Source organism: Phyllobates terribilis, unplaced genomic scaffold (genome assembly GCF_046119375.1).
Source record: "Phyllobates terribilis strain yellow unplaced genomic scaffold, ASM4611937v1 Scaffold_11__3_contigs__length_659146591, whole genome shotgun sequence".
In the NCBI taxonomy this organism is placed as follows: Eukaryota; Metazoa; Chordata; class Amphibia; order Anura; family Dendrobatidae; genus Phyllobates; species Phyllobates terribilis.
In genome coordinates this window covers 417,623,815-417,650,180 of record NW_027362771.1, presented here as the reverse complement: position 1 = coordinate 417,650,180, position 26,366 = coordinate 417,623,815, and the positions used below count along the sequence as shown (strand labels likewise).

The 26,366-nt window shown below is 38.7% G+C and overlaps 1 protein-coding gene across 4 annotated transcripts; it reads left to right on the top strand.

Annotated features, from left to right (window-relative positions):
- The first annotated feature begins 517 nt into the window (after window positions 1-517).
- Window positions 518-25,844, top strand: BNC1 (basonuclin zinc finger protein 1). Of its 4 annotated transcripts, XM_073653124.1 has the most exons (7): window positions 518-807; window positions 5,826-5,892; window positions 8,706-8,808; window positions 8,910-9,145; window positions 14,573-16,455; window positions 18,722-19,065; window positions 21,061-25,844. In XM_073653124.1, exons 2-7 carry the CDS (start codon window positions 5,884-5,886, stop codon window positions 21,135-21,137), a joined length of 2,652 nt encoding a protein of 883 aa, XP_073509225.1. In that variant the 5' UTR covers window positions 518-807; window positions 5,826-5,883; the 3' UTR covers window positions 21,138-25,844. The 4 variants fall into 4 exon arrangements, with proteins under 4 accessions (XP_073509225.1, XP_073509223.1, XP_073509224.1 ...); XM_073653122.1 differs by lacking the exon at window positions 21,061-25,844 and having other exon boundaries at window positions 18,722-21,042; XM_073653123.1 differs by lacking the exons at window positions 518-807; window positions 21,061-25,844 and adding an exon at window positions 1,628-2,560 and having other exon boundaries at window positions 18,722-21,042.
- Window positions 25,845-26,366: the final 522 nt, after the last annotated feature.

The window sequence follows — 26,366 nt, the reverse complement described above, 5'->3', positions numbered from 1 at the left end:
GATGGACATGTACGATTCAGATATAGCTTTAACATTTAACATAGAAACATTACTGCTCTGATTGATAACAAATTGCAACAATTGTAATCAGATTGTTTGTTGCATTTACAAATCTATGCATTAAATGCTTAGCACTCCTGAAAATCCAGGTTCTTTTCTGCATCTTGTTATAAGCTTTAAGACGGCTGAACAAATTTCAGTTTGGGGAGTTAGTTTAGGTGGGGTTAGGTCACTGGTTCGAACAAGTAATTCCAATCTGAAATAAGCCTGGTGGTTTATACACAGATAGTTCTGTTTTTCAGGGAAAAAAATGGTAAGTGGCCTTAGGTCAGCTGCATTGATTTAATGCATTACTTAGGCTGCCAGAACTGAGGTAGAATCTCCTTAGACTGCATCAGGAGTGCCTCAAGCCTCTGTGATTCCTTTTGATCAAATCTCTGTGAAAGATGAGTGTCATGCCCTCTTCAAGCCAGCTGTGAGGGGACTGCCCTGTGACTCTGAGAGCATGCTGGAACAGAGCAAGCCAGGGCACTGAGGTGAGAGCATGCTGCAGAGGTGAGCGAGGCAGACACAAACTTGGAGGGCCCACAGATCACCAAGTGGGAGGATCTCATTCCACTCCCCTGTGCACAGGCTTAGTATTCATCAGACCTTGAGGTGCTCATATTCAGACAAGGCTAAGAAGGCGTGTGATGTTCTGTTTTAGTACTTGTACAGACAGGAGTACGCTTAAAGTACATAGCTGGAGTACTCATTGAGGGAATAAGGAACTGCCTGGGACATGATATCTCTCTAGCAATGGACAAAGTAAGGAAACTTCACCTATTCATTTCTTATCAAATCTTAAATAGTCTTGCAATTTTTTTGTTAAATAAGTATATATTTCGTATCATAAAACTATATATTGTGCAACTTATATTGTCATGCAACTTTTAGTATTTTTTTTTTTAATTCTTTTCACCTCATGTCCACGCACGTAACTTTAAAGGAGTCCAGGATAAAGTGCTTTAAGCAAGTGCATTAATGTCCTTATTATGATGCAGAAATGCTCTTTAGAGCAGGCAGTAAAACCAATTTTCCTATATTCGTTCTTAGTGTTATTAGTGGCTGGTGATCTGTGTTTGTAAATTATGCATACAATCTTATCCTTTTATTGAAGAGTGCTATTGTCCTTCCTCAGAGCACACTTAGTCCTGTAGTCCTGTGCATTGAAAGCACTGTAGTGATGATGAGGATGGTATAAGGTTGGCTGCTCCATTCTATTCCGTCCTATTTCAACAGAATATTCTCAATACACTCCACTGTCGTAACACTTAATATTCTAAATATGATTCTCAATATGATTCTCACAAGTGCACTTTATACATTTTTAAAACGTTGCTATATTTTTTTAGAATGCCTGCTGAAATTCTTTTTTTCTCCTTTTTTTAATGTTAAGCTTTTCCAGTAGTTGTAGATAGGAAACCAATCTTTCCACTGAACTTGGTACAGAACGATCAATACACTGATAGATGGCTTTAACTATGCAGTATCCATTAAGATAGGTGTGCCCAGCCCATTTTCTTAGTTTGACGTAATGCTAGAGATGGAAAGTGCAATCTAAAGACAAACTGTCCTCTTTCGCCTGCACGAAGGTGTCTTTCTGCTCTTACGTTAATCTGTGATTATCTCCTTTTACAATGCTCTCCTGCACAGCCCGGAATCATGTAGCTGCTTTGGCTTCTTGAACTGGAAAGCGTATTGTTGTTTGTGTCTTTTGGGTGAGCTAACATCTATGTTGCAAGGACCTCCAGGCATCTTGTGCTGCTTTGTGTTTCTGCAGTCTACAAGTGAAGTCAGCTTCATTAGTTTCATGATGGCATGATCAGTACAGGACTGGTGTTACCGCTTCCTTCTAGCAAGTCCTGGAGCATGATCTGGGCTGCCTAGGTTTGGATAAGCTTGTAAGGATTTGTCAGCCAGATGTGACACGATTGTCAAGAGGCAAGTAAAGGAGGAGATCTGATATTAATCAGTGCATAGCTGGAAGCCAAACTTTCTCAAAGGCAGTGTAGAAACATGTTCTTCTCTACTGCTCCTCTTTTCTTACCATTGAGCTGCCACTGTCTCAACTTCTGGGTTTATTACTGGCTAGAACGGAGAAGTGTTTTTTTATTCTTCATGTCTGTCTGCTCCTTTTCATAAAATGCTATAATTTTATCACCATTCCTAAACATGCATAATGTATCGCTGCTTTTACATCCTTTTCCTGGTGAGGATATTTTTTTTCACAAGAGGCCCTGGCAAGTATGTCATTCTCTGATGTCTGATCCTTTACACAGGTCAGTTCATCCTAATTAGTGCCTCTATTCATTAATCCTACAAGTATGTGTGTCTGATATTAAAAAGGAAAATATTTGTGGATTTATTAGTTCTGCAACTGTGGAACTAAAGTGAACATTACTTTTTTGGGGGAAGAAGGGGGTGTCTTGGAAGAGACCCATGATTTCCTTCCTTATGGGAAACCTGACAGCTAAGTCTGTCTGGACAAGTGCAAAATTCTCTTGAAGATTTTCAACAGGTAATGTTTTATGGCTCCTCTGCAGACATTAAGACGTATATTGCATAACTATTTTGCCAGTATATTCCACTGTGTTTTAGATTGATTGATGTTGATTATGAAATCGTGTAGATAAAGGTTGATTCCTAAGGCATGACTTTGGGATCTTTACTGTACTGTTTGCGCCTTGTAAATTAGAACATTAGATCTCTATGGATATTGATATATTCTTAAAGGATTTAACAATGCATGGACCTAATTGTCTAGTGTTCAGACACCGGGTAACACAATGGTCCAGCAAACCATCGTCATGTGATGGATGAGCAGCTAACTGTACAGACATCAACAAGAAATGCAGCATTGCTAATTGACAGCTACTGTCAATTGCTCTGTATGTGGCCTGGAGTCTGTGTGACCAAGAATCGTTCCTGGTGTTTGAATTGTCCTCTTTTCATATGACTGGGTTAAAGAATTATTTTAAAAGTCTACTGTTAAGAGTTAATCAACACTTGATTGCAACTGAAGTCACTCACCTAGAGGTATAGTTTTGGGGAGGTAGCTAACATTCACTTTTATCATGTCTAATTGGTTCAATGCCAATTTTTTATTCCAAAAAATGCTCCTCCTTTTAGTTTATGCCACTTTTTTTCGATATAAACATGAAACAAGGAGCAGTTTTACAGAAAATAGGATGTGTACAGATGCAACAGTACAAGTTTGTCATTCTGACACAATTCATGGTGTTATCTGATTGCTTGAAGTTCTTGAAAGACTCCATATCTAGAGTGGAGGAACTATGGGATTTAGGAATTTCCTTCATACTGTAAATGCATGATTAAAATAAATCTGCTGCTAACCTCCCAATTACCTGTATTGTGATGGGGTGGCTTTTCATTACTGCATTGTGTGACAATACCTGGGGACATAGTTACATCAGTTGCAAAAAATGATCACGACTGCTACTGAATGATTCTGCTTGAGTTTATGGATTGCTCGGAGAACCTGTAAGTAGAAATGCTAAAAGTTTACTGATTGGAAGTGAGTATCTAGCAGAGTAAACACCAAAGCAGATGTGCACTGCCGTGCCAACCTCACTCCCTGTGAAAGAACCACTTCTATTACATTGACCCTTTTTCTATATTTGGCTTTATTAAGCGAAAATAAAAATCCACACACTTGAATCAATGTAAACAGATATGACCTGTTTTACTCCATAATGGCCAACAAACATTGTATGTAATACTGCAGTGCTCCTGTACTTTTCGGTAAATCACCATACCCCTGTTGTGTGTTGAAGCTTGCCTTGTACCAAGATTGTCCCTTATACAATTATCATCATGGGGGAAACATAGATGTCAATCATGTACACCTTGTAGCGTTATATGGAGACGTTACATAAGCACAGCCTGCTTAGATCTTGGATGTGTGGTGGGCTACTAGGAAGGTCTTCTAATATTTTTGTACTATACAGTATCTCTAGTTGAGGCATTAGCACATGGCTGACTTCCTAATCTCCTTCTACTGGATATGCTTATGCTAAGTTGAATGTCCCCTGTATGTGAAGTAGATTTGAAGAAAAGACACCTTACTTCTGCAGAGTCTGGACCATTTTGGGGTTTTCGCTCATGTGGCAGATTGTTTGCAGAAATATCATCCCCTGTATTATATATTAGAATATGGTTTAATAAAAATACATGGATGTGCTGAAGTCAACCACATTCAGATGGATATTAAGGCACACTCATGCTGTACCATGAGTAAATACATAGATGTGTACTTGACATGTAACTACACTAATTAAGTTGTAGATAATTTTCAATTTTATTAATTGTGTGTATATGTATATATAATATATTATAGCAAATGACTGTATACTATTTGGGAGGAATATTGAAAAATGAATTGAGAAAGGAGATGCATGTGGAATGATGTTCTGTGTACGTATTCCAGATTTCTACATGACCCTGAAATAGTTATAGTGGAAATGATTCAGGCCCTAATGATGAGCTCATCCTTTCCTGTATGAGTTGCGTCTTATGGCTGCCGTATAACTTCTATTGTGTCATTATTTTGTCTGCACCAGTGTTTTGGGGTTACCTGACTACAGCCAAACGTTGTCACTTGAGATTTGTAAGCAAGACACATTTGATTATGGTCTCAGATCAACTTGATTGTCTGCTCATTAGTCATCCATGACAACAAATCTTTTTGTCTAGTATTCAGCTCGTGTGCCGTCTGAAAAATGAGTAATGATATTGAGTATATATGAGATTGTGAGATTATTACTTCTGTATATTTATCAGTGTACTGCCATAATAGAAGTTTTAGTATGCCTTCACCTGGAGCAGTGTGCACCATACATGCAGAAGCTATAATGTGGTTAAATGCACCAGATCACACACTTCATTACTTTGCGTTTTTCCACTAGCTAAAGATGTCTGTACACTTTACACAACAAATATCGCCCAACTAACAGAAGTTTTGACCCTGCACCACAACCTGTCCCTGCTGTAATATTGATCGACCCCTGTAGTAGTGCCCACCTGCCAGACGTAGAGTAGTATACCAGGCTTACCTGTCTGCTTCCTGTAGGTCACATATTGATTATATGCCCATGCTATACCCTCGTTCGTGGGGCTCTGATTTGTAATATTCTGGTGTCTCTTTCTGAATTTCCCTACCTTATCACACTTATGTGAAGGAGTTACTTCTTGAATTTGCCACCAGGACACTACATACAGGAGGAGTAAAATGCCACATGAACTGTAATAATATACATGGAGGGAAGCTTGACCCTGCTCCCTTGTCTACAATGAGAGTTAAGAAAGATGGGGAATGCTGGATTATATGTGCCTTGATTCCTTGTACCCCTGGATAAGGAGCACGGTTGGAGGTGCCTGGCAGTGACATTCACCCCTCTTGTTAAAATAAACATGCACGTTTGGCAGATCCACACATGAATGTTTATGGGGGAGTCAGAGGAGAAAGCTGTTGGCTGTGTGTGGCCACCTTAAGGTGGAGACAAGTAACGACCTATTAAACAATGCTGGATGAAGATGACCTTGCTGTTTCATGGGCTATGAAAACTCTCCAGCATCATACCATGTGTGTCCCTGCTACATGCAGAAGGTCTGTATGGCGTGCGTGGCTTCAGGCTTATTGATACTGAACAGAAGTCATTAGTTGTAGCAGAGTGAATATCTGTAATGAGGGTGGTAGCTGGTTTGGGAAACATTGCCAAGAAGTGTTTTCAGAAAGTAACTTGACCTTCTGTTTTGTGTGTTAGTGAGTGCATTCCAGGGAATGAGATTCAGCTGTTTGTGGGGACTGAACCAAAGCAGAAAATGAATGAGGTAAGTTTTTACTTTTTTTCCCAGATTAACACTTTACCCTCATCTGCTTTATACTGACTATTTCATAGATTTAGTTTGCACTACTAGTTTGCTCCCTACTAGGAATGTGGTAAACATTGCTGAAAATATTAAAGCACCTTTTATTCCATTGACCCATATTGTAGTTTTATAAGAGAACAGCTTTAAATGGCAAGTGGAGTATTATTGGAAAGGTCTTACATCCTAAGTCATGTGGCAAGGCTCTTTGGTTGATATGGACTGTAAAGATTGCGGCTTCCCATAGGGGAGCACTAGAAAACCTTTCCTCTGTGAATATGAGCTTTGTATATTTAATTTTACATGGAGCATTGCATGGCCTAGAAGTCTCCCTACACCAGCCTAATGGTCTCCTTAAAGGAGTTTCCCCACAAACAAAGCTAATGTAAATCAACATTTTAATCAATAGATATTTGAATAATAATAAGTTCCACAATTGGATGTGCTGTGCTGCGATAATCTTATAAATGTGCCCCTGCTATGTACTGTGTAATGGCTGTGCCTCACCGTACAGGAACATGGTCTGATCATACCACAGCTCCTGGGCAGGAGAGGAAGCAAAAGCGTATACAGATATAACCGCAGGGGATCACAGCTGATTCTTTCTTTGAGATAAAACCTTGTTTAAAAACAGGTAGTGAAATGTTTTACCGCACAAAAAGAATCAGCTGTGATCCCATGCGGATGCCTGTATACTCTTTTGCTTCCTCCCCTGCTCATGAGATGTGGTATGATCAGACCGTGTTCCTGCACAGTCAGACACAGCCATTACACAGTACACAGCAGGGGCACATTTATAAGATTATCTCAGCACAGGAACATTTTTTGTAAACACATCCAATTGTGGAACTTATTTTTATTCCAAGATCTATTGATTAAAATGTACTTTGTTCATGAGAAAACCCTTTTAAGAAGAAACTTTTACACCTTTTCATGTCCATCAAAGGCCTCTCATCCCTCCAACCAGTCTCCTATTTGGCACTGATGAGGGGCACAAAACAAAACTGATCCTTGCAAATGTAGATTCAGGTTTAGCTTTCTATCCCAAGACATGTAGCAAGGCTCTTTTGAAGGGTCGATAATGACTTCTACCAGCTATTAGAAGTAGCAATCATATAGGTGACTATGCTCTCTTCCTCTGTGAAGAGGCTCTTTGCTTATGGAAAGGATATCTGATGAGACAACACTGCCCCACTTGCAAGCTATACCAAGTGATCATGACCTACCATGCCTCATGTATGATCACCACCTTAACATTGAGTTTGTCTTGTAATTAACAAATCTAAAATAATTGTTAGCTTAATTAAGAGTGTAAGATGATGGATGTCTGCCACATGGACCCAATTTTGTCAAAGTCCATGGAAATTCTGAACATTATAGTATCACTTTAGCATAGAGGCCGGAGTGACTTGTCCAAGGGTCCCCAAAGAAGAGAAGATTCTAGTGTTGGGACAACCTTCAGACAGTTGTAATCTGTGAGGGAACCTGGTATTTAATCTCCTTACAGCACACTCACTGGAGAAAGGATTAATAAGGCAATTTGAAATCAATAGGCAGTCCGTATAGTGTATATATGGGCTGGGTCCATGGGAATTGAACAAACATTATGGCTCTGGATTTCCGAATAGGGTATTTGAAAAAGTGGTTTCTAAATCAAGCCGTCCTTTCAAATTGAATGTCACCTGTTAGAAAACCCTGGAATGCCTATTATTCACAATGGGAGGGGTGTAATCACCTTTTACTAATAAAAATTGAATGAGACTGCACCGTTCATGCAAATAACTTGAGATTTTTGCTTGTTGAGTAGTCCTCGCTTTATTGAAATTTAATATCAAGCCGAAGTCCAAGAATTCAGCTCTGCTACCACATTTCATGTATTGATCTTGTGGTTGTGTAAATCAGTTGCACACAAAGTTTCAGCAGATGTCCTAAACCCCTGTAGGAAGCGCTGCTGATGAAATGCTAATAGGGGTAACTTGAGACCGGTTTTCTTAGACTGCCATAATCTGTTTTCCACTCTGTACAGGAATGGTTTCCCCAGAGAATTAATATACATACCCAGCCTTAAGACTCTGTTACCATACAGCTGGGTGCAGTGCCCTCCAATACAGAGCTTGTAGGAATTTTATGTTCCTAGAAACAGTCAGTGATGGAACCAGTGAGAACTTCAATCTGTCACCACCTTTTAGATACATGTATCCCAAATTCATTCATCCAAATTTAAGCAAAGTTGTGTGAATGCAGCTGCCCTCCCTGGCCCCGAGGAGTTCATAAATCAACAATCTAAGAATGATGATTGGGGAAGTCTGTGTTTTAGGAAGAGGTTTAGCACCTTTTCATCTTTTTATTATATAGGTGCATCCCTGAGAACACATGATCTTTACCCCCTTTAACTTCTAGAACTCTAAGTTATGTATGTAAGTCAGTGCATCGGACTGTGGAGCCCCAGTATGTTAGAGATTATTTATGACCTGCATACGGCATCCAGATGGATAAGATGTACTAAGACCATGTAAAGTGATCATTGCATTGTACTTGAAAGTTATAAAAGTATGAACATGTGCAATATATAATCTAACTGATGTCCAGAATATAGTGTGTGTCTGCATTTGTCTATCTTTATTTGATAGTGGTACCATCAGTTTATCCCCATTGTTGCTCATTTACTGGAAATTGGGAGTAACTAAATGGCTGCAAGATGACTAAAAAAGAAGTGTGAATTCTATTTTATGCTTTATTACTGTATTAAATGATAATATTCAGTATTTTTCTTTTAGGCAATAAGATGTACACTGGTAAACTGCATCTGTTTGGGATTCAAACCTGGCAAAATAAATCCCCGTCAGTGTGAGCAATGCAGACATGGATGGGTGGCACATGGTAAATGTTATATGCCTATATTCTGATCATGATGAAATTTTCTAATGCAGCTATTCAATTACTTTATTTCTAACATATTTTTTTTTTATCCTTTTACATAGCACTGAGTAAACTACGGATCCCACATTTTTATCCCACCGGTCAAGTTGAAATTGTTCAGTCCAGCGTAGTCTTTGATATTAGCAGCCTTATGCTTTATGGAACTCAAGCCATTCCTATTCGACTGAAAATTCTGCTTGATCGACTCTTTAGTGTCTTAAAGCAAGAAGAGGTCATTCAGATACTTCATTCACTTGACTGGACGCTCCAGGATTACATCCGGGGCTATGTGCTTCAGGTACTTCTGCAGTATTTCTGGACAAAGTTTTATCCATCCATTATCTCTGTACTGCCTGTATACATTTATCTCGCTAAAAGTCAATTTATATAACAACCAATCAGCTATATAAGTTGATTTCCCCTTGGTTCAATGGTCGTTTGAACAATTATTGCCCAGTGTTAATTGGTTTTAAATTTTCCACACACGGTCTGCAGCATTTTACAGTAAAAACACAAAAATTGAGCTTGATTTAAGTTGGTATACATGCAGCACATAAACACATGTTCACAATGGCCATAAGTCAGACAAAACCTACAAGAAACAAAATGAACATAAGCCCTGCTGTAACTAAATAAGTTAAAACCAAAAGTGCATTTAATTAACATAGGGTTCTTAGTAATGCTGTTTTTGATCAAAAATAGCATAAAAGACATCCCATCACGGCAAGGTGACCCTATTCGGGACGGTCCTACACGGTCTAATATTAAAAACCTTACCATGTGTCCATGTTGACCTGCGTGTGTGAATAAGGGCAGACAAAGGACTGTTCATTTTGTTTCTTGTAGGTTTTGTAGCATTTTACAGTACCCACAATGTGGATCAAACTTTTAACTTACTCTTCTGCTGCATGTGTTTTTTGGTGGAAATTGCCATTTTGTTTTTTTTTGTTTTTTTAATCTGCAGCATTTCAATTTGTGATGTTAAAAAAACCAACAAACACCTTTTTGGTTCAAAATTTTACCCATTCATTTGAATGGGGACCCTAAATCTGCATATTAAGCCATTGGTCTGGCATTGTTTTGTGTCCTTTTGGTGCATTTCAGCAGCAATAACAAAAATACAAGTAAAAACCCATGAATAAATGCAGAAAATATACTAGGATTTTTATGCAGAAATTGCAGTGGATTTCAGTTTAGAAATCTGCAAGTAAAATCCACACCAAATATGCAATGTGTGAGCCCACCCTAAGAAGGAAGCCTGCTCCTTAGCTTTAGTACAATGCATGTTGTAAGGAGCAGAGAAAATGATTGCGCCTGCAAATGAGTTAGCTATCAGGTGTGTTGAGCCTAGTATGTAACGGATTATCAATCAGAATTAAGGAAATCCCTAATACGTGACCTTCTGATGGTTTCAGATAGTGTCTTAGACTAGAGATAGTGGCCCCATCGGGGCTTACGTCTGAAGTCATGGGAAACTAAATTTGGGCGTATGCGCTGACTGGGACATTGACTGTAAAGATGCAGATCGCGTTACTGTTTGTACTGTAGGACATTATTATATGCCTATTTGCTCCAAGACTTTGTCGACTGCTTCTTGGAACCCGCCTCAAAAATGACATCTAGCAGAGCACACTGACTCCGTCTGCACCCTAACAGTCAGTGGACCCATCAGCTCATGTATGACTGATTCCCATTTTCAGCCCCACTGGACCCACTGATGTGAGGATAAAATGCAATATGAACATGGCCTTAGAAGCACCAAGCTAGAGAATCTCTTTAAAATAAGTGAACCTGCAGTACCTCTGCCAGCCAGCATTATAATGGTGCAGTTTTATGACCAGTTGACAAGGAATCACATGCATGGTTAATGCTGTAAAATCTAGTCTCTTTTCTTTATAAACTCTAATAAGAATAGTAAATCAGTTGGAAGATCTTTAGTTTGCAGACCATTATGGTCATCTTGTAACTCGTCTTTACCTTCACAGAGCACAATGGACCTCAGTTAAGCTATGCTAATTAAACAGCTTGTGAGATCCTTTCACTTCCTGCTGCTTGCTACAATTATGTTTTTTTTTTATGCAAAGCTCCATTATGGTCTTATATCATGACACAGTTCAATATTTAATGATCTGGATAATCTTGCGTTTTAGTGTTGGGATTAAAAATATGGAATCAATTATCTCAAAGCCTCTTCAGCATGAAAAAAATATGATGATACATTCTTCATCAACCTGGAAAGTCTTTCATAGACTGTGAAAAATCTCAGTAGGCTATCAAATACATGTCCTGTGATAAAATATTTATTGTAGTTATTGGGAAAAGTTAGACAAGGCCAGAGTTTGATATAACTCCAACACTCAAGTGTAATTACAGCTGTGCTTTGTGGACGCTGGCTATAGATCAATATGCCTTCATTTATTCCACGATCCTTAGTTGCCAGGAAGATTATTAAACTTACAGTGGGGGGAAAAATTGGAGTTGACTAAAATGAAAAGCTAATCTAAAACTTAAATTGCATGGCGTTTTATCTTTATATTAGTTGATCCATTTAAATTTAGGTGAGAAATTCTCTTTATATGTTATCTACTTTCTAAGTCTTAAAAGTAGTATGAACAGTTTGCATTTTCAGATCACTGCTCCACTATCCGTATTCGATCAGTCATTTTTCTCAGGAGAGGGAGACAAAACCAGGAGTGGATGATAATAAATGCAGAATTGGTGACTTGTTTCTATTATACCTTTTCTCTGATTGTTGCTCACCTGGTTTTGGCTCCCGCTCCTGAGAAAAAATACTGACCAAATACTGATAGTGGGGCCGTGGCCTTAAAGGGAATCTGTCAGTAGGGTTAACCTTCCCAAGACGTCTCTATGGGCACATAGGTCATAGGAAGTTAAATAAAATGATATCATGATATCTACTATCCAACGTCTTATTCCATAGAAATCCACCTTTTTCTTATATGTAAATGACCTGTTAAAATCTATGGGGTGGACAATGATCTGCTTGAGAATCTGCCTCCAGAGATTATTATAAATGAAAGGGAACATTACCTGTGTGCTGTCAGCTCTGCTGCAGAGCTGTGCATGATTATTGCCAACACAGTACAGCAGAGTTGAACTTTTTCTCATTACAAACACAACAAGTCCATTTGCAGTTGTCTTCTCAAATTGATTTCAGCTCTGCTCTGCTGCCCTTCCCCCACCCTAGCTGTCTGTGAGATGGAAGCTGAATCACTATTAGAGGACAAGTGCAGCTACAAATATTTTTGTAATGAAAGTTCACTTCTGCTGTGCTGTGTTAGCTCTACTGTGATGTGCAAGTACTGATCTCACTGCAAAGCTGTGTGTGATTACGAAGGCCAAGTGTCAGTCATTACTTGGTTCACCCTGGTAACACCCCCTTTCATGTAAAATAATCTCTGGAAGCAGATTTTCATGCAGATCTGTATCTGACCCGCAGATCTGTGTTCGGCCCATAGATCATAGATCTTAACCTCTCATTTTCATATAAGAAATATATGGATTTCTCTGGAATAAGACATCAGATCGCAGATATCAAGGTATCATTTTGTTCAACTTCCAATGACCTGCATGCCCATATAGCAAAGATGCAAACATGCTTAAAAAGGGAGCCTGTCAACAAAAATAATTGGTATTTGCATGCAAAAATTGTGGTAATCTTCAAGTAAATCCAATTAGACATCTGCACATGTTTAAAATTGTAAGTGCGGCTGCAGAGAGAAAATGAAGTTATATTTTTCCCTTAAGCCACTCACTTCCAGTCAAGTGCATGGTGCAGGGGGCTGTAGCTGTGAACCATAAATGGTTACTTCAAAGTGAGCAAAATGTAATAACTCCCCCCTAATTGACTCATTGACTGACCTCCTGCTCTGTACACATGCTGTGTTGCAGGGGGAGTGATTACAGTGTGCTCACTGTGTAGTGAGCGCAGATTGTTCACTTCCTCACTGCTGCCACAATGACTGGAAGCGAGCGGCTGCAGGAAGAATAGAACTTAATTTTCTCCCTGCAGCAGTGTTTCCAATTAGAATGCTGCACATATTAAAAATTATATTTACCTCCACATTACTACAATGGCTGCACTTACCATATCTTTGGACTGTAGGATGTACATCACTGTAAAATGTAACTTTGTTTTTGACAGCAGAAAATGTTTTTCCTATTTCCTACTAATAAAAAAATTCCTTGGCGGTGTAAAGAAGCTGATGTTTCAGTAACAATAATTTTAATGCACTAGGGTAGAATAGTGAAGTGATAGATCTATAGTTGTTTCTCTGCATTCTACATGTATAGTTTTATATAACACGTATTATGGATGCTCTCTGCAGTGCATACATATACACAACACTGTTGCATGTACAGTACACATTTTCTCAGCTACATACAATCAATACAAACAGCTCAGCTATATCACCAAAACACACAAAGCTCATCTACAATACATTCAGCTTGGACAAATCATCAAAGCACACACACTCTATACTCCACTGCATTTTGAAGTTCCTTCCAGGAATGTGACTGATTACATGGCCTGAAAGGACCTCCAGCTACTCAGGACATGCAGCACCTGTGCAGATCCTGGTAGCTTTTTCTCCTGTCCTCCACTGATCAGATATCCATGTGGGGCAGGAGGAGATAGAGAAATTTTCTCAGTGATGGGGAAGGGTTTTGTCCATGGTCACCATTTGTAGGGTTTAATTTGTAATCTTCAGAATTGTTACTGAATGACAAACACATTAACACTATTGTTTCCAGGTTGCTTATAAAAAATATGAACAGTGTGACTACTATTACTGCTATTAGTCAACTTTACCTGTGTTACTTCTTTAGAACTCATTCAGACGTAAGTTTTTCTTATACAAATTCTATCTGTGTTTTTCACAGATATACACATACCTCTTACAGTCTATTATGATGTCTGTAAGCGCTGTGGAATTAATGGCGCAGTTTAAGTGAGTAAAATAAATAGATAAATGGAGCTGTTCACATGTTTGTGATTTGTTAAGGACCACTCTGTTTGCAAAAAATACACGAAGAACTGTCCAATTTTGATCCGTTTCTCGGATAAAGTTCAACAATGTAAGTCTGAGTCTGTGAAAAATAATCGGACAGCACTCTTATGCCAAGCATGTGCAGTCGGTTTTTCACAGATTGTTTGATAGAAGCTTGAGAAAACTCAGTGTTTGTTTTTTTTCCATCTGAGAAAAGTGATGAAACTTTGACCACACTCTAATGCAGGGTTCCCCAACTCCAGTCCTCAAGGCCCACCAACAGGTCATGTTTTCAGGATTTCCTTAGTATTGCACAGGTGATGGAATTATTGCCTGTGCAGGTGATGGAATTATCACCTGTGTAATACTAAGGAAATCCTGAAAACATGACCTGTTGGTGGGCCTTGAGGACTGGAGTTGGGGAACCCTGCTCTAATGGATGGTGAAAGCTGACACTCTAATTTTAAAAACACAAAAAAAACGAAACTCATGAAACTCGTTTTTTCTATATGAGAAATATTACTGATGTCTAAATGAGTCCTTAATGGTTTTGGGTAAAATGGCTTCAAATTCTTGCAATTGTCCATATGCATTTAGCGTGCTTAGTATTTGTTTATTTGTATATATCCTATACCTTCAAGATTTATTCATGGGTATTAACAGATGTTTTTGTTTTGTTTTTTTCCTTCTTTCTCCTACAACACTGACTTTAGGATGCATCTGGAAAAGTATTGGATCACTGGTCAATAATGACTCTAGAAGAAGAATTGGCTACATTGCAGCAGTTTCTTCGATTTGGAGAAACCAAATCTATTGTAGAACTGATGGCAATCCATGAGAAGGAAGGATACTCCGTACTTGTTCCCAGCACTCGGGCAAATTCTGACATCAGAACGTTTATTGAAAACAGCAACCCCAGAAACAGCCCTATTATAGTACCTAACCCGTTGGAGAAAGTGTCTCCATCTTCCATACATCCATTTGAGAACATGATCAATAACATGGCCTTCACTTTACCATTTCAGTTTTTCAGCCCCGTGCCTCCCCCTCTCATAGGCTCACCACCTGAAAGGCCATTTACTGAAAGAAGCCAGGATAGAGGGAGCGATGGCAAACAAGATGCCCATATATCATTCTCTGAAAGCAGCTTCTTGACTTCTAGTTCTGCATCATTTAATTTAGAAAATGAGTCCAGCATAAGTGCTCAGGATGTCATCACCAAAGCAGAAGATGATAGCCCATTAAGCGATTCCAGTTCACACAACACCTTGACGAACTATGAGATGTCGTCAGTCTCTCCTGAAAATAAACTGAATATTGCTGAACGAAATGGCACTGGACCCAGGAAGGGCCGTGTCTTCTGTACTGCTTGTGAAAAGACCTTTTATGACAAGGGAACATTAAAGATACATTACAATGCAGTGCATCTGAAGATAAAGCACAGGTGTACCATAGAGGGCTGCAATATGGTATTTAGTTCACTACGTAGCCGAAATCGTCACAGCTCTAATCCCAACCCACGTCTTCATATGCCAATGAATAGGAATAATAGAGATAAAGATCTTAGGAATGGACTCATTATCTCTGTATCTGAGGACCACAAAAGGCTGGGAATAAAAAGTCCATGTCTAGAAAACAGATCTCCTAATAACTATGTAACTCATAGCACTGACTCAAAAATGCCAACTGGTTTGCCTAATCTTGGGCAGTCTTGTGTTCTCATTCCTAACTTGAAAACTGTTCAACCAGTTTTACCTTTCTACCGAAGCCCTGTTACTCCAGCTGAAATTGCCAATACTCCTGGCATGCTTCCTTCCCTTCCATCCATCTCTTCATCGGTCAGTGATAAGACGGCTTCTGCAGATCTTTTGGATACCATGCCAAAAAAGAAGTCTCGAAAATCTAGCATGCCCATCAAGATCCAGAAAGAATCTGTGGATACCCCAGCAGAAAGCTCAGAAAACATAAGCTCTGAGGAGGACCTCTCACCAAATAAAGATGATTCCTCTGTATTTGATTACTCAGACAGAAATGTAGGAACCTCCTCTGAAAGTCCAGGTAGACATGAGAGCGAGAATATGCGTTCTTCAATTCCTTTCCGTTCCCAAAATGGAGACGAGCAAAATTCTCATACTGCAATGGATAAAAGTTATGACAATGCATCTTCTGACTCTGAGCATGAATTTCATCCCTTCACTCAAGAGCCGGTATTGAAAGATTCCAGTGAAAATAAATATGATCACTTAAACCACTTTAATGTTGTGAGGCAGCTGGCTGACCCCTCCCTCTATATTAAAGAACAGCCAAAACATGCTGATTCTGAGGAGAGTATTGAATTTCGGCATTGTCCTTTTAATGGGGGCATTTTTGGTTCAATATCAAACAAAGGCCCTGGCTTGAGTGACTCTTCAGACATAGATCAGCACTTAGACATATCCAAGGATGAAAACCGTTTCCACTGTGAGATTTGTAAGAAGGCATTTAAAAACCCATACAGTGTTAAAATGCATTACAAAAATGTGCATCCAAAAGAAATGCATTTATGTACAATTGATGGCTGCAATGCTGCTTTTCCTTCTCGAAGAAGCAGAGACAGGTAAAGACCTATTTACTAAATATGAAAAGTTTATTTTAGGTGTTTTGCCATAATTAGTTTACTGCCATAGCACATCCAAACTTCATTTATCTATAGCATATGTACATTTGTTTCCTTAGATATATCAGGGCTAAATATTTATATATTCATTGACTTTAATAAGGCAGACAAAGTCCAAAATATGAAACTGATCTGTGTTCCTTTGCTGTTCGTCTCTTTAATTGGACACAATAGCACCATCTACTTCATAGTTAGACATACTTAAAGATAAGAATGTAAAATATTCCTCCTGTTTATACATGTAAATTACATGTATCCACAAAAAAAGGCTAAATCTTCCCCGCTAATATGTCAGTTTAAAAAATTACCGTTGTACTATTGATTTATGAAATAAAAAAGTACATATAATGAGCTTTGTAATATATCAATATATTTCAAAATAGCTTTCTGATACTATACTGATCATTCGCTCTTAGTTTAGTAAAGACAGATTTTCACTTCACTGAGGGAACACATTACAGCTCCTTCTTTTAAAATTCCACAAAGATGGGAGGAGGAGGTAGAGAAGGACCAAAGCAAACAGATATGCTGCAGCAAGTTTAAATGGAACAATAGTTACATTAACTTAAAGGGAATCTGTCAGCAGGATTTTGCTAAGTAAACTACAGGCATTGTCATGCTGGGGCTGTTGCACTGATTAAAATGATACCTGAGGTGAAGAAATCAGTCTTGTGTAATCATTGTTTGCAATTTTGAGCTAATGATATGCTCGTACTCTGGGGTGGGCCTGTAGGCAGGGTCTCATCTTGGTGCTCTAGGCCAGATCAGCAAGAAAAGATTTGCCCACAGGCCCGCCGCGAAGCACAAGTATGTTCCTCATCATAGACACAGCCAGAGACAGACAGACACCTAGAAAGGGAGAGAGACAGATGACCAGACAGACACCAATAGACAGCCAGAGAGTGAGCGACAGCCAGAGTATCTGTCTCTGTCAGTCTCTCTCCCTCTCTGGCTGTCTTTATGATGAGAAAATAAACTTGTGCTTCAGGGCGGGCCTGTAGGCAGGTCTTATCTTGCTGATCTGGTGTAGAGCACCAGGATAAGACCCTGCCTACAGTCCCACCCCAGAGCAGGAGCAGATCATGAACTCAAAACTCCAAACACAGATTACACAAGAACCACAAGACAGATTTCTTCACCTGAGGTATCATTTTAATCAGTGCAACAGCCCCAACATGACAATGCCTGTAGTTTACCTTGCAAAATCCTGATGACGGGTTCCCTTTAAATGGGATATCTTTAGCAAATGTTTTGGGGATATTATTTTTTGCCACTTTAATATATAAAATATGTATTAGTAGAGGTTTCTATCGTTTGTGAGGAAGGCTGAACTAATGAGTGAACAGAACTTTACAGATTGCTCAACATCTTTTTCTGAAAGTGGCAATTGATAGAAAAGCATGTGACCAGACCTGTCCATCAGCCTCCTCCAATTAAAAAATACTGCCCATGGGAAAACTGTCTTTTTTTTTTAAACTTTTTATTGGAGGAAGAGAAAAAAAGAGACAGGCTCACGTAGAGGATGTTAGGGAAGCTAAGGGGGGTGCTCACCTGATTAGGTTGTGCATGTCACAACCCCATTGTATGCCCATGGAGCTGCTGCAGTCACGCCGACGCATATAAGGAAATCTTCGTCTGCATATATTGAGGAGTAAAAGGAGATGGACGTTTCCAGTTGACCGCGCTGCTGCTGGAACAGTAATCATTTTATGCTGTGGTAGTATATAATAGTAGCTTTAATACGTGTTTCAAGTTGGTACCAAACTCTTTTTCTCAAAAATAGCTGTATGTAGTCTATTTTTGAAAGAGTTTGGTACGAACTTGAACGCGAAATAAAGCTACTATTAAGTACTACCACCGTGTGTACTGACTACTTTTCCAGCAGGAGCACAGTCAACCAGAAATGTCCATCTCCTTTTACTTTTCAAATGGAGGAGGCTGATGGATAGCTTTGATTTTCATAAAGTGCCATTTTAAGAACACGTGGAAGAAGGTGGCATTCTATAGTCTATTTCTTGGTGAAAATTCCTTACTCTTTGTTAATCACTTTCTAACATAAACATTTCTGAAGACTTTGTTTTCTGTTCCTACAGAAAAAAAATCATACTTTTGAGGTCGAGATTACACTTTTCCATAATACATCTAAAAGTAGGAAGTTACCTTCTGTTTTTTGGACTTCCATCTTACTTCTCCTTTTGTCTTTCAGGCACAGTTCTAATCTGAACCTTCATCATAAGCTTCTAACCAGAGATGCTTTGGAACTACAAAACAGCCCTTACAATTTTCCTTATCTTTTGAAAGACATGGCCAACAATCACTACCAGGAATCCCCACTAAAAAACCCAGGACAGACATCTGTGATCTTCAAAGGAATGAACCGGACAGGGAGTCTGGTTTATCCCATGAGTAAGATCAGAGAGCCTTGTTTGGACAGCTTTGGTACGGATCCTGTGAATGACAGTGTTGTGTTGGATTTGAGCACAACCTCAAGCGTCAAGTCAGCAAGCAGTTCACATTCCTCTTGGGACTCGGATGGCGGTAGTGAAGAAGGTAACCTACCAGTGGAAGATAGGGATGAAAACTTTGAAGGCTTGAACTTTATACCACAGGAAGAGCTTTACCACAATTTTAATTTGGTCAGTAGAGTTGACCAAAGTTTCTCGAATATACCATCTGGTATGCCAATAACCTGCCACATCTGTCAAAAAATATACAGTAATAAGGGGACATTTAGGGCCCATTACAAAACAGTACATCTAAGGCAACTCCATAAATGTAAGGTGTTTGGTTGCAACATAATGTTCTCTTCTGTGCGTAGTAGAAACAGACATAGCCAAAATCCCAACTTGCACAGAAGCATATCTGAATCACCTAGTACTATTTTTAGTACCAACGATGCAGGGTTAAAAGAAAGTCTGTCTTCGGTACTTTAAAGGCCAGATTTATGTTAATGGCTCCCTAATTTAAAAATACTTTTGAAAGCACTGGGCATTTTCATACAGTTGATCTTGGTGATTGTCCATCCTTGAGCATACTTTGTTTTGTAATTGTTTTAATCTAAATAGGTTAAAAATTCTGAGCAATTCAAGTTCTTTATTGTCCTAGAGACTGAAGCTTTATTTTTGTCCTGAAAAGCTAAAAATCACATCAATAAATGTAGATTTAAAAATGCAGTACCACTAGGAGGGGCCTTGGAGCATAGTGCATACTGTCTATACATTGTACTCAATAATAACACAGTATGCAGTAAGCTCCTATGCCCCCTCTGGTGGTAACTGCATCTGGTAAAACTTTATCTATTCAGTGGATTTCAAATACGGAGAAAAAAACCTTGACCAATATATACATACAGTATATAGGTCAAGGTATATCATGATAAAAGGTTAAAGGGTTGGTCCAAAACTAATGGATTTTAGTCCTGAATGTGTATCTATTTATTGTAATAATCAAATCGCTTTTATTATACATTTTAATTAAAAAAGTCCATACCATTCCTTACCTAACTTCTTTATTTTTTTGCCTACTTTCTTTTTGATGTTTCATTTGAGAATCCCCAGTGCATGCTGGGATACTCAAGCGAGACTTCATCAGGTCACAAAGGCTGCCGTCCTGCCACAGCCTCTGTCTCTGCCCTAAAATGAAGTGCCATCAGTGACGTTTGTTTCAGGAGCTGTGCTAGTCCCAGCTCTACTGAGCATGTGTTGATTGGAATTTCTGACATATGCTCAATGTGCAATATTTTTTTCAATGCACTGTGACAGTGCACTCCTTCACCAACTCTAATGAGAGGTGACAAGCCAGCAAGCGAGTGCATTGTAAGGTGACAACGCAGAAAGCAGTATCTAGCTTGGTCTCTGTTCTCCTTGTTCACTGCTTTCTCTCTTTTTATAATGCACACTGACAGTGCACTCTCTTGCCAGCTTATCACTTTTCATTAGAGCCAGCGAGGGAGTGCAGTGTCACTATGCACTGAAGAGAATATGGCACAGTGACAAAGGAGCTTGTACTGAGCATACGTCAGAAGTGACAAGCAACATGTGCGGAGTAAACATGCTTCATTTCTGGGTGAGGAAAGATGCTGTGGCAGTGGCTGCCTCTCCTGCCCTCTGATGAGGTCCCATGTGAGTACCCCAGCATGCACTGGGGATTCTCAAATGAAATGTCCTCAAAAAAGAAGTAGATAAAAAAAAAATATATAAAAAAGCAGTTAGATTAATAATAGGGGAATTAGGGATTAGGGGAACAATAGGGATTTTAATGTAGATTAGAAGAGCGATTTCGATTATTACAATGAATGAGTTAATAGACATTTAGGATTAAAATCAATATTAGTTTCGGACCAACCCTTTTAAGATTTACAACTTGTTTCCGTTTTGTTTCCTTTTTTAAAAGGGTTTTGTCAGGAGGTACACCCATTTATTATTTGAAAATGATAACTAATGTAAAGAGCATATGTTATGTGGCATAGAGATGGCTTACTTCTCATAATACAGTAAGGAACATGTCGCTCGCTGCTCTCTTTTTAATGCATCTTTTTCATTCTAGGAAAAAGCATGATCTTGAAAGAACGAAACAATGATGCATTTCAAAGTAGAGGATGTACAAACAACTCCCTTTATTGAACACAAAAACACACAAAATGGTCAAACCACTACTGTTATGATGCCAGCTGAACAAAATAAGTGTTCACATTTTTGTAGACATTAATGAGCTGTGTAAGTAGTAACGTCATTCTCTGATTTGTACAGTTTTGATACCGTGTCACTTCAGCCTCGCCACTGTATAATGTTTTTGTTATTTTGTATGCTATGCACTTGTTCCAGGCATTTTGTATTAAAATGCAGTCTGTTCACTTTTTTGTTATAAATAATATATCTTATTATAATTATTATTATTATTATTGTCATGTATGTTTTTGTTTTTTTTTCCTTGGCTAAATTGGAAAAGGCCGTTGATGTTTTCCAGAAGCATGATATCGATTAGTTTGTAAATAGTAAAAAGATTTTCTTTCCTTCATTCCATGTATTCCAGTAACACTGGAGTTGTGTAATTGTTATCATGCACTGTAAATATATGAGAGCAGAAAAACTAATTTTGTTTGTAGCCGTATTTCAGTTTTGTTTGTATTTAACTTATTGGGAATGAGCCCAGTTGGTATGCAAGTTCTTGCTATGTATCTGCAGTGGAAATCTATGTAAAATGCATCTGAACTGGGAAAAAAAGTGTATCCTTCCCAGAAACAACTCCATTTATGGGGGATAACTCTAAAATGACGTTTTATTAAATGCTATAGTGAATTCAGTCTTTTATACACTGAGTCATCTGTAAATCTTAAACTTGGTAAACATGGGTTTACTTTTCTATGCACTTTCAGACTAACACTTTCTTGGTCATGGATGATATTGCATCTCTGGTATTTGCTGTATAGCCCATTCAATCAAATGCACAAAGTCCATGACTCTAGAGTGGCCCTGATCCTGACAATCAGAAGACACTTTTTTTTTCCCTAATCTTAGACAACTCCTTTAATACTGTGGGCTATGATTTTGAGACAGATTAGTTGCTGTAGATACACTGCCTTCATTAAATGTTTGCAACCAGACTGCCTAGGATTATCAGGGTCTTGAGCTCAAGGCAATCAGGTTTTCCTATCACATTAACTGCAGTCTCTCTAAGGTCTCATTTAGACATCTGTGTTTTTACTAATAGGACATGTACCTATCTATTGGGCTTTCCCATGACCACGCTTTTTTCAGTCTGAGAGTCTGCAAAAAGACTTTTCGATTTTGAATTCTAGATATGGACTGAGCTCACTTATTCAAGTCTATGACTCAGTGAAAAACCTGGACAGCACACTGGCATCCTAGTGCTGTCATCCTTTTTCTCATTGACTGGTAGAAAAAAATGAAAAACCTCCATCAGGTTTTTTGGGGTTTTTTTGCATACCAAAAAAAAAAAAAATGATGAAGCACTGATGGTAAAATTTGACACCCTAAAAAACACTGATTAAAATCTGTTGCAAGACGCTGTAAATCATTTGTTTGCAACACGAAAAAAATCTACTTCTGAATGAGACTTAAGCCTAATTTGGAAAAGACCAGAAATATATTGATCTGCACCTGTGAAGCGCGCACTAAGTACAATACGGCTTACTATTTAGAAAAGAATGAAAAAATGTTGATTTTAATAACCAGTCAAGATTATAAGTGTATTTTTATTTTCTCTAGCAGTGAATATAATTTTTTTTCTTCCTGTGGTAAACTCCGTTTTCAAAACTGAGCCTCAACCTGTTTGCCAATGTGAAATAATGTGCATCTGCAGGTCTCAGAACTGCAAACTATCTCCTCATTTCTCATTCACAGAGGGACTCTGCTGCATATGGCTGTGTCTTGTTTGAGATCTAACCTGTGAGGATTATATAGCAATCTCTGGCTTTAGGTATCAAAATGTGTTTCCTTACGTTCCAAATTCATCTTTTGGCCAAACTGAAATGTAATGTGGATTCTCATGTTTGTTCCTTGGACGCGCGCCACCCTTTGCCTCCTGACTTCCTGATTGTCGGGGTACGGTGCACTCCTGAAAACTTACAGTTCAGCCATGACGCTAGCCCGAACTGCGTGCTCCACAATGCTGCTAGCAGAGGTATCAGGATCTAGCAAGCCATCCAGTTTCAGAGCAGCGCTTGCAAGATGTGTGGAACACGGCTTGCAAGTGCAAGCTCCTTGCCTAGGAAACTGGCTAACAACTTTTAAACTACGTATAACATTAAACACCTCTAATTTTTCTTATTAAAACTTCTCTCCCTTCTCAAGAACAAAGTTACTTTTATAAACGCACTTTGCAAATTTAACCATTTACTAAGACTAGACAACCTTTAAAGAGATCTATCAAACTGATGAATCTACAATGGAACTCTGAAGTATAAAGTATGTCTTCCATGTTTCATCCGTTTTACACAGACTTTAAAGGGAATCAGACACCATTTTTTGCTACTTTATTTGAGAGCAGCATATTGTAGAGACAGAGGCCTTGATTCTAGCAATGTGGCACTTACTAGGCTGCTTGCTGTCATTTTTATAAAATCCCTGTCTTTGCTGCAGATCTAGCAGTTCTCTGAATGTTGAGCTCTGTATGACCCCGCCCCCACCACTGATTGACAGCTGTCTGCCTATGTACAGTGTACACCAACAGCTGCCAATCATTGGCAGAGGTGGGGTTATACAGAGCTGATGAATAAGCTTGACTTTTTGGCAGCAAGTCAACTAGTCTTCTAGTGCTAAAACCTCTGTTTTATCAGCAGGAGATTATCAAAACTACAGGAAGCAGCCCAGTAAGTGGAACAGAGGTCTGTCTCTACATTATGTCACTTACAGATTAGGAGGCAAACACCTGGTGACACTTAACATTTCCAGAGGAAAATCATTCTTAAAGGTAATCACATTCCACAAAATAATTTTCCTAACTCTAGTAGTCATCCAGTTAAATTTTTAAAGTTTAAGGGCTCATGAGCTTGGCCCTATAAACATTGCTTTCAGGGGAAGAATATTGTGCCTTGCAGAGATTTGCCATGTCACACAGAGTGCCTAGGGCTGTGAAAAATAGAACTATAGGGATTAGGTGCGTCACTGCAGGCTTGTGCACGCGTCTTAAGGTAAATTACACCTGTCATTTAATGGACAATTGTAAAGATTTAATTGGCATTATCATGAGCGGTTAATCTGAAACATGACTTAAACAGCTAAGCGCTTTTATTCCTGTGATTGAGATCTTTGATGTCTTGCTACTGGCTTTGTTTCTGATTATTTTTTTGTCATATTGACAGGAAATGGCCTTGAAATGAACAGTATTCTGTGATTAAAGCTTACACTAATCTACAGTGGTGGCCAAAAGCATTGGCACCCCTGCAATTCTGTCAGATAATACGATCAGTATAATTTCAGTTTCTTCCTGAAAATGATTGCAATCACAAATTCTTTGGTATTATCTTCATTTAATTTGTCTTCAATGAAAAAACACAAAAAGAATTGTTCTAAAGCCAAATTGGATATAATTCCACACCAAACCTAAAAAAAGGGGTGGACACAAGTATTGGCACTGTTTGAAAAATCATGTGATGCTTCTCTAATTCGTGTAATTAACAGCACCTGTAATTTACCTGTGGAACCTAACAGGTGTTGGCAATAACTAAATCACACTTGCAGCCAGTTAACATGGATTAAAGTTGACTCAACCTGTGTCCTTGTGTGTACCACATTGAGCATGGAGAAAAGAAAGAAGACCAAAGAACTGTCTGAGGATTTGAGAAACCAAATTGTGAGGAAGCATGAGCAATCTCAAGGCTACAAGTCCATCTCCAAAGACCTGAATGTTCCTGTGTCTTCTGTGCGCAGTGTCATCAAGAAGTTTAAAGCCCATGGCACTGTGGCTAACCTCCCTAGATGTGGACGGAAAAGAAAAATTGATGAGAGATTTCAACGCAAGATTGTGCGGATGGTGGATAAAGTACCTCGACTAACATCCAAACAAGTTCAAGCTGCCCTGCAGTCCGAGGGTACAACAGTGTCAACCCGTACTATCCGTTGATGTCTGAATGAAAAGGGACTGTATGGTAGGATACCCAGGAAGACCCCACTTCTTATCCCGAGACATAAAAAAGCCAGGCTGGAGTTTGCCAAAACTTACCTGAGAAAGCCTAAAACGTTTTGGAAGAATGTTCTCTGGTCAGATGACACAAAAGTAGAGTTTTTTGGGAAAAAGCATCAACATAGAGTGTACACGAAAAAAAAAGAGGTATTCAAAGAAAAGAACACAGTCCCTACAGTCAAACATGGCGGAGGTTCCCTGATGTTTTGGGGTTGCTTTGCTGCCCAGTGTGAGAAAGCTGGGTCTCCCTCAGAGGTCATGGGTCTTCCAGCAGGACAATGACCCAAAACACACTTCCAAAAGCACTATACAATGGTTTGAGAGAAAGCACTGGAGACTTCTAAGGTGGCCAGCAATGAGTCCAGACCTGAATCCCATAGAACACCTGTGGAGAGATCTCAAAATGGCAGTTTGGAGAAGGCACCCTTCAAATATCAGGGACCTGGAGCAGTTTGCCAAAGAAGAATGGTCTACAATTCCAGCAGAGCATTGTAAGAAACTCATTGATGGTTACCGGAAGCGGTTGTTCGCAGTTATTTTGGCTAAAGGTTGTGCAACCAAGTATTAGGCTGAGGGTGCCAATACTTTTGTCTGGCCCTTTTTTTTGAATTTTGTGTGAAATGATCAATGATGATTTTTGCTTCATTCTCTTTTGTGTTTTTTCCTTGCAAGCAAATTAAATGAAGATAATACCAAAGAATTTGTGATTGCAATCATTTTCAGGAAGAAACTGAGTATTATCTGACAGAATTGCAGGGGTGCCAATACTTTTGGCCACCACTGTAAGTGGTCCCGTTATCTTCAACATTCCACAAAAAAAACACATTTCTAGGTCTTTCAAAATCTATTGTATTTTGCTAAGTACGGTATTTAAAATCAAGTGTTTCCCAATGGCTACATTTGTATAACCTATGTATATTTTTTTTTGTATTAATAAATCTTGCTCACATTACACTGATTAATATTGCGTTTTGTAAATAAATGGAACTACTTTCATTTAATGGGTCCCTTGGCTTGGTCATACCAATTTTGTTGTCATGTAGTTAACAGTTCTTTAAGGAAACAAAGGATGTAAACCTTTTTTTATATATATATTCCGTATATACTGTATTAAAGTCACATGTCTCATTTATTTAATTTTTTACCTATTCTTTTAGAAGTTTAAGTGGTATAATTTTGCCTTTACAAAAAATATATATACAATATAT

Coding starts and splice junctions, on each gene's coding strand:
- BNC1 (XM_073653122.1), top strand. Junction 9,146..14,572: donor TCCGGGGCTATGTGCTTCAG/GTACTTCTGCAG, acceptor CACTGACTTTAG/GATGCATCTGGAAAAGTATT. Junction 16,456..18,721: donor TCTCGAAGAAGCAGAGACAG/GTAAAGACCTAT, acceptor TTTGTCTTTCAG/GCACAGTTCTAATCTGAACC.